We start from the raw sequence: 17,728 nt of genomic DNA, 5'->3' as shown, positions 1-17,728 counted from the left end.
AAAATTCGCCAAAATTAGTTCCCGCCAAAATTAAATATTTTGCTCACTCGCCAAAATAAGTTCTCGCCAAATTAATTAAAAATTTTCAGGATTTTTGCCGCTCGTCAAAATTAGTCCCCGCCAAAATAAGTTCCCTTCTTTTCTTCGCGGTTGGGTAACTCCGATGTCAGCGTTGCCTCATCTAAGATGTTGGAAACGAGAGAGTTCTGGTTCATGGGGCAAGTGTCTTTTTTGGTGCATATATATCTCCTTACTTACTTACTGCTACCTTAAGGGAACTTATTTTGGCGGGAACTAATTTTGGCGAGCAACGAAAATCTTAAAAAAAATTGATTTTGGCGGGAACTAATTTTGGCGAAAAGTGAATTTTTTTAATTTTGGCGGGAACTAATTTTGGCGAATGACTGCGTAAATCTGTTCTATTTTGCCTTATTTTGAGCAATTTTGATGAATTTCAGGGGTTATTTAGGCAAGGAAACAAAATATTTAATTTTGGCGGGAACTAAATTTGGCGAATTTCGTCTAAATTCGCCAAATTCGCCAAAATTAGTTACCGCCAAAATAAGTTCCCTTAAGGTATTTATTTTTATTGTTCATATTGTTTTTTCACTATGTCTAAGAATTTCAGCATCGATGATTTCAGTATAATGTTTTTATTCATTTGTTGATAAAATAAAGTATTTCAAAGTTCAAGTTTACTCATTTATTTAAATTAAATTAGAATATTATCGAATATTTACAGTCCGAAAAAAAGTGTAACAGAATTTTTATAAGTAACAGCTTTTGCACGGTAAAAATGGGTCATCCACATGGTACACATTTTTTATTAGCAACCTTTCACTATCTCGTAAGGTAAAAGCTTTTTAGATAATCTAAGCACAGCAAACGATAGCCCTCAATAAGAATAAATATACCTTATCGGGGAAAAAGTTTTATTTAGTTGGGGCTTTTTTTCGTCGGGGAAAAATTTCGTCACCTAGAGGCATAGTTGGGGGAGGAAAAATCTAGTAAAAGTTTTGGTCAGGTGATAAAATCGTCATCCCCTCAAAATTTTCGTCACTTTCCCCCGATAAGGTATATAATATCAGGGGTGGTTAATACAAATTTTTCAGAAAATGGGCAAGAATGCAAAGCAACCTTAGCCCTGACCCAAAAATCGGAGTTGTTTGTAAAAAAAATGTGTTGGTGCAGTTTAATATTGTAGCCAGTCACGCAGTTTTTCTTCCTGATGGATGTGGTGCAATCGGTATCAAAATCGAACTAAGTACAAGCCTGGGTATAAGCGCTCCCATTCTAAGGTAAATTTTCATGATATGTTCATATACAATGACTTAGCGAAATTATTTTTCCTTTTTTTTCATCCTATGAGAGCTTTATTACCCGGGAGGAGGGGGCTTAGGCAAAAGTGGGTACGGGACGTGCTGCTGGGTCCCTTTTTCAGGCTCTGAAGATATCCAACAGGGTCCCAAATCTACTAATTTTCAAGATGTGTATCTGACAAGGTCCACTTTTGATAATTTGGACGATTTTTCAGGGTAAAAATCTTTCAGTTTTTCGTCTACTTTTAGTCATTTTTGCCACTTGTTAGGGTGGAAATCGAGAATATTTTAAATTTTTCGTTCTGACAGGGTCACCATTTTACCAAAAATTCATATCTGACAGGGTCAACTTTTCGAACTCCAGCGGCACGTCACCGTCGGCCGTCATCGTCAGTGCTCCCCCCCCCGGGCTTTATTACCTTCGACTGACAAACCACAAAACATTGTTCACTATTTTGAGGACTTCGAGGAACGTTCTTTTTCACTTCTTGATTTTTCATTTCTATCTCTATATCTGTTTATATCGTCATCATCACAGCGTCTTTTACAACTGAAGTCATCACGACGTTGATCATCACGTGATTTTTCTCTCGACCAATCACAATCAGCTCTTTCCCTTTTCGACGAATGAGCTTTCTCCTTTTTTGATGATTTCTCGTCCAAACGTTTATTTGTTTGTATGGTTGAACGAAGTGTGTTTTGAAGATATCTTTTGTTGGCTGATGGAATTGGACTGTTCTTCCTAAAGACAGGGAATCGTTTTAACGAGAGTGCTGGTTAAGTCTCGAATTCTGAAAGCTGGCTATGATGAGGATTTGACAATTCCAAGGAAATTCTTACTAGATATTCCCATTGGGATTTTTCGATAAGAATTTGACGAAGTTTATTTGTCAGAAAAAAATAAAGCTAGTACCCTGATTCACATTCATTCCCTTGAACAATCTTAGAGTTAGACTTAGTTAAAATTGGTTATGAAAGCCTAAATAGATCAGTTTTGTTCAAAGGATAAGTTGAAAACAGGAGAATAATAATTTGAGTCTCAAAGTGCTCAAAGAAATGAAAATAGCCGAGCCGTAAAAAAATTACTGTGGGGGAGACCGTATTCATTGGGACACGCCCGGTACACTACATCAAAAATTTATCGATCTGACCATAACAGTTAACTGAAGTTCTATAGAAAGTGTCAATATTTTATGTGGATATCCTTGTGATCTATAGGTTTTTTAAACATTTTTTAAACGCGGTGCCAGCCAGCTTAGCTATCTATGAACTAAAAAGATCGTTGGAAGAAGCGGGGTCTCGAACCGAGAGCCCCTGAGTTGTGACGATGAAACCTAAGACCAATTTGTTCTTGTATCGTAATTGAAATTTTTTTAGCTCACCATCCCAGAGATCCCATAGTTTGACTTCGTTCTTTTGCTCGTTTGGCTCCTCTACTTAACTCTTCAAGTGCTAATCTGCGAACACATAAGGAAATAAAAGACATGTCTTCAAATTGAAATGTCAAATAGTGCTACTATATAAGATCGAGTTTGTATCGGTTGTATTAACTGTGTTGATAGGGGAAATCGGTTTTCAACAAAAAAAATGTCCATAAAGTAAAAGGTAAAACAGTTGACTCTCTCTAATTCGATCTTCAAGGGACCAAAAATTTTCTTCAAATTAGAGAAAAAGTTCGAATAACAGAAAGTAATTTATACAACTTCTTAAGCTAAAGGGAAAAATGCTTTAGTTCGAATTACAGAAAAATTTGAATAAAAGAGGTTCGAATTAGAGAGAGAGTTGACTGTATTTCCAAAATTTTCAAACGAGGGGTGAGTGGGTCTAGTTTGTGGACTGCTATTTTTTATGGAAAAGACTTAAATTACTGGAGGAATTGGAAAATATACTTCGAGAAAAACAAGGGTTAGTCTACTAAGTAGTCACATATTGCGACAGGAGGGTCAGTACTAAAATCTCAGACATAATGAGTACTAAAAGGGTTTTAGAGAATCTTTCGCATACCACCACCCCATTTTAGGGAAGTGGTATTTTAGTACCCATGTACTAAAATTTTTAGGGACATTTAGACACAGAGACCACCCAATTCTGATCTTTCGGGACAAATTTTGTGCTCTGGGAAGAAGAGTGCTGATTTTTGCCACATACTATTCATTTTTCTCAAAAATTGATACTTTTTTTAAGAAAATCGCTAGTTCAAACTTCGAATGCTTATATCTCCGGATCTAGAAGGATTATAGAAGCTCGTTCATAGTTCGTTGGAGAGATTATAGTCTCCTCTTTCTTTTGGGCGCCTTCGGGGCCGCCTAATTCAGGAAGGGTGGGATGGGCGTCGGCTAAGGAGAAGGAGTAGGTTAGGGTGAATTAAATAACTTTTTGACTTTTTGGCTTAAAATCTCGCTGGAAAGACTCACTTTTGATTTTATGTTTTTTTGACCATGAAGCCCAATCCAATCCCTACGAGTTAGACCAAAAATGATGATTTCTAACTCAAACTTGGCATAGGGCTTCGCCCTCTTATTTAGCACATGTCCGATCGATATACCCGACCCCATGGTACTAAAAGGATTTTTAAGTTCTTTGGGTATCCCCATGACACTAATATCATGACGTCTTAGATTATAGTATCGACCCCCCCCCTTTGATTGCGAGCAGGTTCTAGTTTATGAAACCAATTGAGAAACTAAATTCAATCACCTTGTTAATTCATCATCACCTTTGAAATCTGCATCATTCACACCTGCTGTTTTTTCATCGCCACTTTTGTCACCAGACTTCTTTAATTTCTTTGCTTTTGAAGACATGATCGCGGATTGGTTCTCTCGGTCATTTTTCTGCCACCATTTTCAGCTTTATCATTTTAATTCTGTTGTACGTCAAAATGTTTGTTTATATTATTCTTTTTGGTATCTTTATTTGAGTTTGAATGCTAAAATTAGAAGAACGAGAAAATATAGTAAATAGAACTCCCTTATTCATGTTCCTGTCCCAAACAACTTTTTTTACTATACGAACTATAATAGATTTGTGTTCTAGTGAGTTAAAAAGGGGGGATTAAAAAAAATTGGATGCCATATTGTGTTAGGAAATTACCGATTATATGAAATGTAGAACTTTATGTTTATGCGTAAACTAATCTTTCAACTGGCCTAAATGAGCCCTGTTAAGGGGGAGGGGTAGGCGGCATGGCCTTTTTCCTTTCTGCAGACTAAATTTGTTAAAGTCAAAATTCTGCATTTATCCAATTGAATAATGGTGTTTTCAAAAATTTCTTTGTAGCACAACTTTGTTTGGCGAAAATATTTTTCAAATTTTTTTTATGTACAAGTATCTAAAAGTATCAATATCTTCTCTCTTTTTCTACACTCTAAAAAAAAGTACAAAATGTATCAAAATAAAGTTTCCCAGAATACTCCAACTCCAATTTTCGGGTCAGCCCTGGGGTTGCTTAGCATTCTATACCAGAATTTTATATCGCTGAGAATCACACTTACGACTACGGAACGCAGGCTATGTTTTTTCACTTCTAAAGCAGAAATAAACAAAACGACTACATGTTTTTTTTTATAAGCATACAAAAATCCGAAAACAGGCTCAGAGATGCTTAGGTCGAAAGCTTAATAAGGCTGAAAAATGCTTGAGGGGATGCTTAAATCTAAAACATAAATTTAGGGAAATACTGAAAATCCGTAAAATTCCAGCCAAAAAAAGCCGAAATCAGGAAAAAAACATTTTTCGTAGGCTCAAGTAATGCAGGCCATATGCTTAATTTTTCCCCATATCTGAGCCTAGATATGCTTATAAGTGCAATGCTTATAAAAGAAAAAACATGTATGTCGAAAATTTCGCCTGATATTTGCACAATGCATGGTAAAATGCTAACTGAAACCCTAAACTGTCCAGAATTACGAGGCCTGGTAACTCCCCCTAGCAAAGAAGGAATTGACATGGTGGAGGGCAAACCTGAAACTCTTGAATGGGAAACTCATAATAATCGAGCCCCCAGATCTAATAATCAGCTCCGCTGCAGTTAAAGGCCTCCAAGGGGAGGGGAGCAAAATGTGGGAAGGCTTCGACAGGAGGTCAGTGGAAAGTAGAGAGAGTTGCACATCAATATCTTGGAATTGAAAGCAGCCTCCAGTAGCGTACATAGCGTCAGCCTGGGTTTAGATCCCAGGCAAAAATTAGGTCCCCCCTGAATTTTAAGCCCCCCCCAAAGATTTATGAATTTTTCGTTAGCCCCCAGGACTTTTGACCGTAGACACTTTAAAAAAATTGATCCAGTGAAGAAGGTTTTTCCAATGTAAATTGCATTCAGTTAGAAGTTTAAGATAAATAATTGTGCACACTTTTTACAAAAATATTGCGCCGCAGGGGAAAATTTTTCAGATTCATGAGTTTCAATTTGAGTAATTGTAGCCAACTATCAAGCTGAATTATTTTAGCCACCACTTTAAGTGATAAGATTTTAGCTCCCCCCAAGTACATAGGTCCCCCAAAAAAAGTGGTGTACTTCCAGCCCCCTCCTCTTTTGGGAAAAATTTAGGGTGGGGGCTGACGCTATGGCGTAGACAGGAGGGGCGCAAAATTTGTGTATGAGAGCAGATTTTTATGACACTGTAATTATCTATTTATAACATAAAAATATAATTACTCTTAGGTTCCAAATAAACGGCCCCCCCCGCTTGTTAATTCTTTGAAAATTTTTTTATTTGGAACCTAAGAGTACTATGTTATAAAAATGTGCTCTCCTACATATATTTTGCGCTCCCCTTAAGTCTACGCTACTGGCCTCTTTCACAAAAAACAACAAAAACATTGCAGAAAGATACCAAACTTTACTCTTTGAGGGATAAGCTTTAAACAAGTACTCAGCCTGAATTCTCCAGTAACGTCTCACTCTAGACTGCATCCGCACGACATAATGAATTCATCTGGTTTTCAGAGATACATAAATTTCAAAATTTCAAAATTTTCAGAGGCCGAAGGCCGAGAGGATGCTAGCGGCCTAGTGGTTGATGACTTTTTAATATCTAAAATGAATGTAAATTTTGATTTTGACCAACCCAACTGCTAGGGTAGATTTTTCTAGGTCAACAAAAATTTATTCCCTTGATTCGTCTTTACATCTTTCGGGTTAGAGTTTTAGGCGAAATATTACGGAAATAAAACTTGATCCAGCGGGATATCAAATTGGTCTGCCGGCAAATCTTCAACCATTTGACATGAATACGCTAAACCAATAAGATAAGGTTTCTGTCCAAATTTCTCTTCATATTTTCGAAAATAATTATCATAATATCCCTTGCCACGCCCAAGTCTCAAACCAGAGCGTGTAAAACCCAGACCAGGAACTATAATTAAATCTAAATTGCCTTTATCCATAATATCTAGTCTTTGATCATCATCGTCGGCTGGTTGTTTGATGTTCCAGGCTGTTAAAGGCAAACTATCATAATCAGCCTTGTCTTTGATGAAAACCATTTTCATATAATCTTCTGTGTAATGGGGAATATAACATTTTTTACCGGTATCGAAACAATGCATAAGTATATCGTTTGTATGGACTTCTGATGACATACTAAGGTATAATGAAAGTGTTCGACTTTTCTTGAACACCTCTGTCGAAGTGAGTTTTTCGAAGATCGTTTTTGATTGGTTGATGCGCTCCTCTTTAGTCATTTTTCGTAATCGAGCTTTAAGATCTTTCCGAAGTGCTTGCTTTGCGGATTGTAAGCTTCGAGTTGCGGACATATTTTTCCGTTGATATATATTTGATTTCAATTTTTAATCTTTAACTACAATAAAAAAGTAAAGATTATATTTCGTGTACTGTATACAATATTTTTAGAGAAAATTTCTGTCATGAGTTTACCCAAGGAACTTTTTTGAAAAACGACGAACAAAAATAGGGTGCCTATAAAATACATGAGTAGATGAAAGAAATACCTACATAGGAAGAGGATAAAGGCAATAGAGAACTACTTTAGGCGTACAAACTGTCCCGAGCAAAAACTTTCGCGACTTTTGCGAATTTTGGCCTTGTTTGTGAAAGTAAATGCCTTTGAAAATTCTTTAGGAGGTAATTCGCGAAAGTTTATGCTCGTGAAAAATTATCCAAAAAGTAGTAAATCTGTAAAGCTTCGAAATCAAAATAAAAACTATTATTTGTAGCATTTAAAAGCCTCATTAAAGTGATAGAATACCAGTTTTAATCAAATTCAGAAAGCATTTATTACTTCTAAGTCGTATTTCGTGTGAAAATACTCATTTTTATTACCCAATTCGTGAAAGTTAATGGACGCAAAAAATATTTTTTCTCAAATTCACGAAAATAAATGTCGTAAATTTCGCGAATTTTCGATCTTGCGAAAGTTTCTGCTCGTGAAAGTTACAACTGAAAGTACACCTATAGTAGTTCAAAAGTTATGAAAAGAGGATAATGTGACAGTGTCAAAGGTAAACTATTTAATGGATAATTTAGTATTATCTTGAAGATGTATATTGATTACCTTGAAGCGTACTTAAAAATTTCACTAGCTATAAAAAAATTCAGAAAATTCGAAGAAAATATTAGAAGATAAATTGCATTAAATATTGAAAATTAAAAATTAAGAATTTCAACCCTATAAAATTATCATCCCCACAGACTAAATAAAGACTATAAAATATAAAAAGAAACAGAAAATCATAAATATTAAGTAGCTTATTGATAGTTACAAAACAAATGGTCCAAAAAATTCTGTAAAATTTCAAATTATTAATTCAAAAATCAAGCTCGAAAATTACAAATTCAAAATTCTTACATTAATACATTATACGTGTAAAATATTGTCATTAGATATTAATTTGTTTCAAAAATTTCTCGTAAGCTTTAACAAAACCAGTTGGTGCCTCAAGTTGAGGATAATGTCCAATACCCTCTAATACGGATACCGTAGAATGCGGAACTAACTCTTCGTAAGTTTTTAGAAATCCGTCCGGAGTATTAATCGGATCTAAAGGTCCGTATATCAAATGAATCGGGATTTTTGTTTCCTGTAAGGCTCCAACCCATCGTTCTTCGTGGTCATGTCTCTCGGCAATATACCGTAAAATAGCAGGCGAAACGAGATTCCCACCTTTGTACGAAATGATAGCGTAGAAGTCATCCAGTAGTCGGCTGCTGGGAGTTCTATCTGGTGCAAATACTGAACTAAAACGTGAAGCGAATATAAAGCGGGTTGTCAGGTACGGTAAAATGGAACGAAGAACAGGTTTCACCAATAAGCTTTGTATTAATAATGGTTTATGTTGGGAAGGTATTATGCCACCGTTTGTCAGGCAAATACTTTGAATCTTGAATTTCAGATTGTAACTTGGATCATTGGTTCGGGCTAAAAGTTCTTGAAGTACTGTATCACCATAATCATGCGATAGCATATGAACTTCAGTGATGTTTAAATACTTAAGTAAGCTTTCTACCATTTCAGCTTGTTCCATTATAGAATAAACGTGCTTTTTCGGTTTATCACTGAAACCAAATCCAAGAAAATCGGGGATAATAACTCGCCCAAATTTCTTGTGAAATTTAGGTACCAAGTCACGCCAATCGTAACTGCTTGTTGGAAATCCGTGTAAAATCAATAAAACGGGATTTAAAGAAACCGGTTTCTTGATTCTCGGGATATCATGAAAATGAATATCGAACTGTCCGAATTTGTACAAATAACTACTATCATGCCAGAATTGCACCTCTTGTGAAAACTTGGGTGGCGGTACAAATAAAAGATATACAATTCCAGTGAATAAGATTAAAACTAATAATTTTCGTGAATGTTGTGTAAAGAATTGACGAGGCGTGAAGGTGGATTTGTCTTTTTCAATGACTCCATCTTCAAAGGTGACGTGTCTTTGAGGTGATTTTGGATTTTTACGACGCCTGCTACTATTGTTGTTCATCTTTGATACATGGGCTTGGTTTGAGTGAATATTTTCGTTTTACTTTTTTTATTCTTTATTTTTGTTATTGATTTGATCTGAAGAAAAAAAATACAAATTTAAGAACGATTTATGTTTAGAGTTTGAATTTTAAGATTGTTCCATTTTGCTTCCTGGGGCGAACAGAAATTTCAAAAATTCATTGCACTACGCTACGTTGTACGTAAGATACTCTGGTACAGAGTATCATTCAAACCACCCCCCCCACCAGAAAAAAAGAAGAATTTTCTATCATAAGCAAAATAATGATTAAAGGAAAAAAATCAAAATTCAAGGGCATTTTCAAAGGCAAAGGCGATGTACGATGCGCTGACAGTTTAAAAAGTGCCAGAAATAAATCATAGATATCATAGATTTTCAACAACACTTCTCACAAATATCTGTTTCGTGCTGACATCTAAAAGGCTTTCCGTAAATATTTAATCAACGTTCACAATAATTGTTGTCATGACACGTTCAAATAGAAACCGTCTTTACGGTGGTCGTTAACACTTCTGAGATAGGATCATCTTTTTCGGGTCGATTTTTCAATTTTGGGTTTAAATTAAAGTTTGAACCTTGCTAAACAATATCCCGAAGTTTTATTTCATATAAAGAAGAGGAAAGTCGAAAACTTTAGGTCTTTAGAACACGTACCTGAGCAGATTTTGTGGTCCGCCCCAAACGCCCACCCCGTCGCCCGTCACGAAAATCGCAATATAAGCCCTTCTGGTTCTTGGAGCGACTCCAAATTTTTACTGTCGCTACTTAGAGCCACAAAGAACATTCCCGGAAAATTTTACACCGGTACTGTTAATAGTTCCGGATTTATGACAATCAAAACAAACCCGCCATCTTGAATCTTGTCAAATTTCAAGTGTGGATTTTTGGTAAAGGGAATGGCTGGGAAAATGGCTGTTTCATGGCTTATTTTCTTGTAGTAAGTGATGGTTTGATGCTTCCTTTTTATATAAAGAGCTTCTCAAAACTCCAAGGAACATTTTTACTTGATAAACTTTCTAATTTCCTTCCCATTGGGATCAAATTTCAGCGCCACACAATGTGTGACAGGTACGTGTATATGTTTCTTCTGTTTTCTCTCTCTTTTTAGTTATTTAATTGATAATTTATTGTTTAAAACGTCCATAACTTCTTCTTGAAGCTATCCATACACATTTAGTTGGATTTTGATAGTGATATAGTTGATTTTGGTGTATTTTGGGGTTTTCGCAAAAGTGAAAGTGAAAGTGCTCTTTATTAGACTTGAGCGCAGCTTGTATTTCAAGTAATAGGGATAAAAATTTTGCTTTGTTACAGTGAAATGTGTTACTTTAACCAATGAAAGGGTTAGGGAATACTTTTCAATCACTTTTCACCAAATTTAAGCTTTTTCGCAAGCAAAAGTAAGGTTTACGCAACTTTTTTGTATGTTTGCGGTAATCTCATCAGGGTTCTGCGCGACACCATAAATTTGCTGAGACATGCAAAAGAAAATGGCTTTACTTTCTTTCTTAAGGTGAAAATTGGATCAGTGCATCAAGTTCAACTGAAATCTGTCAAAAATCCCATATTGAAAGCTTTTTTTCCTCTTTCTACAGCAAAAAATAGTTTTAAGGCCAGTTTGCGCAAAACAGCAAAACCGGGGGTTTTCAATCTTGTGGCGGAAGAATCTCAGGATTGACTGGTCCGATTTACTTGGAATTTTGTACACAGCTTTCTCTTAGTGCAAGGGGTGTTTTGAGTGAAACAGATTTTTCAAAAAATGTTTTGTTGATTTCAAAATTAAAAAAAACAGTTTTTTGCGTTTTTACCCCCGGTTTTTGATTTAAAAAAAAAAAATTTTCACTCAAAACACAGTAGGTCAATATTGTAACATAACTGCCAAATATCAAAATCTAACTCCATCTGGTTGTTGAGATTCTTCTGCCACAAGATTTTGATATCTAATTTTAGAAATGACGTCATGACCCCCGTTTTTGAAATGTCTAACTTTTTTTTCTATTTTTAGATCAAGATAATAATGAAGTATCATCATACAAAATTTCAACAATATATCATTTATACATTTTGAGATATTTCAATTTGAATATTTTTTGACATTTTCAAAAAGTTTGTTAACGACCACCTTACGTCGCAAAGTGAAATCAAAAGCCAATCCCAATACTTGGACGGATGAAAACTCTTAACCTTTTCAGCCCGGCAGACGTGCATACACGTCGAGCATACGTTCCGGCAGACGTGTATAGTCGTTTTTTTTGACATAGTGATCTTCTAAGCTATATTTCTCCCATTGGCTTCTTCGCTAGCCGTAGAAGAAGAGAAACGGAAAGTAGAGGTTCTAAGCTTTCTTTTGATATATGGTGATGTAATGTTTTGATCACGTGGTGAGGCAGCAGATTTAGGAGAAAAGGTAGAGAAAAACACTGAATCAAGATGGCGACCAAGAAATGGGTTTTTCAAACTTACTGCTAAAGTTCTTGGATTTTTTGACTGTTTTAGGCCACTTTTCTTCATGGTAACATTGTTTTTACAATGGCAAAACATCCAGTAAGTATATCTTATATTTTTTGTTTTGTTTTTAGCATAAAAATTCCATTTATTTGTCATTTTGACCACTTTTCTCGACAAACCATCAGGGTCGACCCAAACTTACAGTACTTTTTACTTTTTCTTCAGGTTGGAACATGGAAAGTGGACAAATTCAATGCAAAAGTGTTTTCTACACCTCATATATTTCAAAGGAGCACCAAAGAATTTGAAAAGCCTGGATTTATGTTGAATTGCACTACTTCTTCCACTCCACCAGTGACGGTCGATCGATCCCCGAAATTCTTGGCTATCGTAACGATGTCCTGATTACAGCTAATATGGATCAAAATGATGGCAGGAACCACATAACAGCCACATGGAATTATTATGACCAGATTTGATAGCAATGAGTTTGCCTCAAAAGGCTTACGGTTTTTGGAACTTTGCAACTGTCGCCGACTATGCCATCTAGTTTCACGGTAGCCGATACCCTTCAAAAGCTTCAGGAGCTAAGAATACTGACTGAAAGTGTTGCTTAGATAGTGGGGGAATACTTTTACACCATTTTTGATGTTGTAGCTGCTTCTGGAAACACATTATCATCAAAATACTTCAAAATTGTATATATTGGATTTTTTTAGTCGAAAATCGTGATTTTTGGTAAAAAGTGACCGATATTTGGGTGGCTGGTGTGACACATACAGATTTTTCTGGATGCTGATTTTTGGTATATTACTTCAAAATGATGTATAGATTGATAAATAGCCAAAGACAGATCTTTTAATTAACTTCCACCCACTTTTTTTTGCTCTAGAAGTGAAAAATGCAAAAAAAGTGACATTGCCGCAAAACGTGAAAAAAAACTGTGGTTTACGTGATACTACCATTTTTGTTGGAATATTTTATTTGGATTGGTACTTAGTCTAAAAGTTGTAGAATTTAATTAGCTTTTCAGGGATACCTTACTTTTTTTCTAAAGATTCCTAGTTCTTGAGTTATGATAAAATAACCGAACATGTCTATTTTCTGAAAAAATGTTGCGCGATGACAGCGTGAAAATTTAAAAAGTTGCGCGCTGGAAAGGTTAATACAGTCCTCAGCTTTTTCAGTCGTGGTATTGTATCTGTTAGTCTAAATGACCGACCTCTATAGATATACTCCCTATATAGGCCTGCCTTCACACTTTAATGGCTCCGCCAAATTAAATCCCCGCCAAATCATACAAAGTCTGCCATCCGTCATCCGCCAAATTAAGTACACTAACTCTCGGGTACCTAATAAGCGTGCCCCATTAATTAATTTTTCGAAATTTTTTTAGCCAGGACATTCCCCCTCCGGCTTATTAAGTTTCCAAGATTCAAACTTATTCGCAATCCCTTTCTATAGGTAGGTTCAGGTGGTCAACTGTATTACGAATGATAACAAAAATGAATTTTCTACGGAAAAAAGCCGTTCAACCGCCATTATTTTTTAAAAACCACCTATTAATAACGACCCTGTCTATTGCTTTAGCTTATTACAACCCTTTAAGTAAAGCTCAAATAATACTGATCCTTGACAATGGCTATCAAATCAAATTGTATTGGCAATGAAAATCAGTCAAAAAGACGATGCGCAGCTTGCTTTGCCTAAATATTTAACTTTCACATTTTGCAAGAGAGGTAATCTACCGTTGACACTCTCTAATTCGACGTTCTTCTATTCGATACGCTCCATTATCCGATGATATTGAAAGTCACCGTCAACAAGAAACTCCCATAAAAGACACTCTACTATTCGATGAAAATCGAATTAAAGAGTGGCAACTGTAATAAGTTCAATTTTATATTCATACATGGGGTAGACAGACCTTTTCGATCCAAAAGAAATTCTCGAAAATGCAGCAATTTCCCCAGGAAAAATGGAAAGAACGTTTGGACAGAAATTTTCTATTCCCTTTGCTAAAATTCTCCTCAATGGCTAAAAGTGAGAGTGAACGAAGTAAATTGGGCTCCCTTGAGGAGGTCCATTTCCGTTCCTAGGGGGTAAGGTTTGATATGTGGCGGAATTCCATAGGGAGATACAAAAATTGGTCAAAAATAACTGGAATTCCATGGGGGTAGCTTTTTAAATCCTACTAAAATTCAGAATTCCAGGGTGGTTACAGCATTTCCAGCCAGAGGGATGGACCTCCTCAACAGGGGGTAAACGTTTTTTTTCTGGAAAAGCCCATTGAGACTCTTTTACGCCCTTCAAATTTTTTAAATAACTTTTAAACCCCTGGAAAATTAAATTAAAGTACCTAGAAATTCCAGAACTTTCCTTTGCCCCTCCCTTAGAATATTAACTAACTTTCATTTCTCCCCTGGAAAAAGAAAATATAGGTAGACGATGCTTGGTCCTAACCCCTCGGAAAAAAAAACTAAAACAAAACTCGCTGAAATTACAAACACTTTCCTTAGACCCACTGAAAATTAACTCCTCAAGATTCTCGTTCAAAGACTTAAATGTTTTGACAGACCCGGTAGGATTTGTTCAGGCAGTGGGGATAAAAATAACGGACTGAAGCTCAATGGGGATTGATATTTCCATATTTTCTATGGCTGGGGATTTCAATTCTTTTGTTTTCAAGTCAGAAAATTCAGTGGAGAAATTAGCATAATATTTTGCAGGGAGGATTAGTTTATTTGATTATTTTCAGCGGGGGCAAAAATTGGAGGATAATTTTCCAATGGGGACGATATTTTGGTCAATTTTTCCAGTGGGTCTGTGAGAAGGAGGTGTTTGCAAAAATTGTTAGATCTTATTCTCAAATGGGTCAGTGATACAGAGGGTGTTTAAGAATATTAAAGCGTGTGTATTCGGTAACCATGACATAACATTATCAATTCCCATGAGAGTATTTTCCATAAGGTAGTGAAAAAGAATCTACGATTATTGTGAACACTGCGTGAACAGAATCTAAATTTACTGGTTCATACGATAAAGCATGTACCACTGACCTTTATATATCCCTGGACCAAGCCATATCTTCCATCTTTGATCGAAGTTTTTTGTGAATTGGTACCCGTAAAGAAGCCATTGCAGTGTTGAAAATTAACGTCTAACGGCACTATATCTTCAAAAGTTTTCGAGGGAAAGTAGATCTAGCGCTGTGCTCTCGATGCATTTACACCGCTATTGAGTAGTGCCGCCATTAGAGTACCACTTTTCAAAAAACTCCGATCAAAGATTTGGCTTAGCCGGGATTGAGAAACTTGGTCCAGGGTATATAAAGGCGTGTACCTGCAAGATACAATACACGAATAAAAGTGCTCTGGGGAGCATTTTACTTTTAGTCAGGGGGGTGTTAGACAGAGAATTTCAAAGCGAGTAAAAAATGTGTCAAAAGTTTTTCTTTTCTCAAATTATACAACATGATTCGTAAAAACGTAAAAAAAATCTATTGAAGAATTCGACGAAAGTATAGGGAGAGCTCTGATCGATCTATAATGATCTATATTTATAATGAAATCTTAATAAGGAAGAACGGGTCAGGACAGTCTACGATGTTGTTCAAATTATGCGACCATCGGTTTTTGAATAGATAATTTATGGGATCCTAAGCCTATATTAAAACAAGAAAATGCGATTAAAGGAAAACAAACGTTTTTTCTTCTTGAATTTAATTTCCTTAAGTCAAAAGAGCATTTTCCGACAAGATTTCGTTAATTTCAACTTCGAAGAAAAAGATATGAAGAATCGGGATAATGTTTGGTTTGAAATCGTCTAAAGAGCCGACAGTCTGTTATACAGGCTGTGGTGAAAATCTCTGCTCTTACACATGCGCTTTAATGAATCTTGGAAATCTCAGAAGCCAGAGTCAAGTTCGGCACACACATTCCACACTAAATAGACCTTTTCATAAATTACGTCACAAACATCACTAGCCTCGTATTCAAACAATTACCATGGTTATTATGTCTCTAGAGACTGATTTTTTTTATGAATAGGAAGTTGTTTTAATAAAATCCGCTGGGATTTAATCAATAATTTCAAAACGAAGCAAGTGATGTTCGTAAAGTAATTTATGAAAAGGTCTAGTATCCAAAATAATATCATCTAAAGAACCGATGATCGGCTTATTTGAACATATTCTTGACAGATAGACTTCCAGATCATATTTTTTCATACGAACTATGATAAAGGTAGGAATGCCTTCATTTGGACTTCGATTCAAAAACATTTCAAACAAAAACCCTACTTACGCCACTCATGCGTCCATCTAAAATTATGTACAAAGCAGATAATCGAAACATTTCGATTCATTTTACAAAAAAAAGATTGATTATCTGCCCATTAGCATCGGCTTAAAACTGTCTGGTGCTAAAATAATATAAAATATAAAAAAAACAACACCTAAATTCTTACATCCTTACTTTCTTTAAAAATCGCATATAGGATGCAATAAAACCGTCAGGGTCCTCCACTTGAGGATAATGTCCGACATTATCTAAAACGGTGACCGAAGAATTCGGTATCAACTCTTTGTATGTTTTCAGAAAACCATCAGGTGTATTAACTGGGTCTTCAGGCCCGTACACTAAATGCACTGGGACTTTGGTTTCTTGTAAAGCACTTAACCATCTCATCTCGTTTGCTTTTCGCTCAAAGAGATATGTGAAAATATCAGGTATAGCAATATGTCCGTTTTTGTGTAGCATAATGGCCCAAATATCTTCGAGTTGGGTGTCGGACGGACGTGTGTGTGGTCCAAATATACTTGACAAGCGGTTCTTGTAGATAGGGTATGTTAACAGGTAAGGCATAATCTTTTTGAAGGTTGGCGAGGAGAAAAGTTTCTGTATGAAAAGAATGTTATGACGAGATGGTACTAAACCACCGTTCAAAAAACAAATACTTTTGACCATGATTTCTGGTGAACCCTGGTTCACTTGGTGTATCAATTCTTGACCTATACTGACTCCATAATCATGTGCAACAACATGGATATCGGTCAAATTCAACTGTGTCAACAATTGCACCAGCATCCGTGATTGTTCCATCATTGTGTACCGATATCCGATCGGTTTATCACTGAAACCCAATCCCATTAAATCGGGGATAACAACTCGAGAGAATTTAGTTTTGAACTCAGGAACTAAGTCACGCCAGATGAATGAATTAGCTGGGAATCCATGAATAACCAATAAAATAGGACCATCCTTATTTTCAGTATTAACTCCACTATCATAATAAAAGATATCAAAAGTATCATTATATTTGAAGATTTGTCCCTTGTTAAACCAATCTCTCACTTGTGGCGATAAATTCGGTAAAGGTTTATTTAGATAGTATAACACCAAACATATCAAAATAATTACAAAATGGACCAATGTTGATTTGCTCTTGAACATGGTTAAATACTTTGATTCTCCAAAGTTGGCCAAAGCTTTAATCTTGTTTTAAAATTGACTGAATCCTGTTTTCAATTTATACGAAGTTTAGATGTGTACCTTCAAAAGTCTGTAGTATGTTCTCCACACAATTTATAATAACCAAACCGAGTCAATCATCAAAACACGTTCGATTGGCTGTTGACCTTTCAATCCTTTTTTCTGCTGTCTTACATCATAGAAAGCAAGGTCAAACAAGAAACGGTATAGTTATTAATTTAATCTAATAAAAGAAAGATAACAAAAACATCATTCAAACCTTATATAAATTGCATTTACATCCAGCAAGTAAACAGCTTCGCCTATATCATAGATTATCGCGCTGTCAAACTATATAATCAAGTTATTTAAAGATGCTTTCTATAAAATCAAAAGTTTCGAAACTTGATAGCTCGAAACAAATGAGTGTTGATAGTAAATATAGGATCCCAGCTTACTTGGACTTAATTTCGACCGCTGCAAATTGTAAAACAAACTAGGCTGTAAAGGAGTATTTTAATTCTCTAA

At 35.6% G+C, this 17,728-nt stretch overlaps 3 protein-coding genes and 1 pseudogene across 3 annotated transcripts; all 4 read right to left on the bottom strand.

The window, feature by feature from the left end:
• Nucleotides 1–688: 688 nt before the first annotated feature.
• LOC136799037 (protein POLR1D-like) lies at nucleotides 689–4,248 on the bottom strand. Its single transcript, XM_067055719.1, has 3 exons — nucleotides 4,017–4,248; nucleotides 2,702–2,776; nucleotides 689–2,061 (listed from the first exon to the last, which is right to left on the bottom strand). Exons 1-3 carry the CDS (start codon nucleotides 4,121–4,123, stop codon nucleotides 1,770–1,772), a joined length of 474 nt encoding a protein of 157 aa, XP_066911820.1. The 5' UTR covers nucleotides 4,124–4,248; the 3' UTR covers nucleotides 689–1,769.
• Nucleotides 4,249–5,642: 1,394 nt separating this feature from the next.
• Nucleotides 5,643–7,138, bottom strand: LOC136799027 (5-formyltetrahydrofolate cyclo-ligase-like). Its single transcript, XM_067055709.1, has one exon. The coding sequence runs from the start codon at nucleotides 7,071–7,073 to the stop codon at nucleotides 6,477–6,479; it is 597 nt and encodes a 198-aa protein (XP_066911810.1). The 5' UTR covers nucleotides 7,074–7,138; the 3' UTR covers nucleotides 5,643–6,476.
• A 659-nt stretch (nucleotides 7,139–7,797) lies between these two features.
• LOC136799015 (mesoderm-specific transcript protein-like) lies at nucleotides 7,798–9,369 on the bottom strand. The gene has a single exon (XM_067055698.1). The coding sequence runs from the start codon at nucleotides 9,258–9,260 to the stop codon at nucleotides 8,157–8,159; it is 1,104 nt and encodes a 367-aa protein (XP_066911799.1). The 5' UTR covers nucleotides 9,261–9,369; the 3' UTR covers nucleotides 7,798–8,156.
• Nucleotides 9,370–16,121: 6,752 nt separating this feature from the next.
• Nucleotides 16,122–17,269, bottom strand: LOC136799002 (mesoderm-specific transcript protein pseudogene; annotated as a pseudogene).
• Between the last annotated feature and the right edge of the window lie 459 nt (nucleotides 17,270–17,728).

The sequence above is a fragment of the Clytia hemisphaerica genome, unplaced genomic scaffold (genome assembly GCF_902728285.1).
Source record: "Clytia hemisphaerica strain Z4C2 unplaced genomic scaffold, Clytia hemisphaerica genome assembly, whole genome shotgun sequence".
Classification (NCBI taxonomy): domain Eukaryota; kingdom Metazoa; phylum Cnidaria; class Hydrozoa; order Leptothecata; family Clytiidae; genus Clytia; species Clytia hemisphaerica.
The sequence above is the reverse complement of the archived record's forward strand: the minus strand, read 5'-3'. Positions and strand labels throughout refer to the sequence as shown.

Excerpts from the sequence above, each read along its gene's own strand:
- LOC136799037 (XM_067055719.1), bottom strand. The coding sequence starts at position 4,123 with ATGTCTTCAAAAGCAAAGAAATTAAAGAAGTCTGGTGACAAAAGTGGC. Across the intron at positions 2,777-4,016 it reads GGTGATGATGAATTAACAAG|ATTAGCACTTGAAGAGTTAA; the intron begins GTGATTGAATTT and ends ATGTGTTCGCAG. Across the intron at positions 2,062-2,701 it reads ACTATGGGATCTCTGGGATG|GAAGAACAGTCCAATTCCAT; the intron begins GTGAGCTAAAAA and ends CCCTGTCTTTAG.
- LOC136799027 (XM_067055709.1), bottom strand. The coding sequence starts at position 7,073 with ATGTCCGCAACTCGAAGCTTACAATCCGCAAAGCAAGCACTTCGGAAA.
- LOC136799015 (XM_067055698.1), bottom strand. The coding sequence starts at position 9,260 with ATGAACAACAATAGTAGCAGGCGTCGTAAAAATCCAAAATCACCTCAA.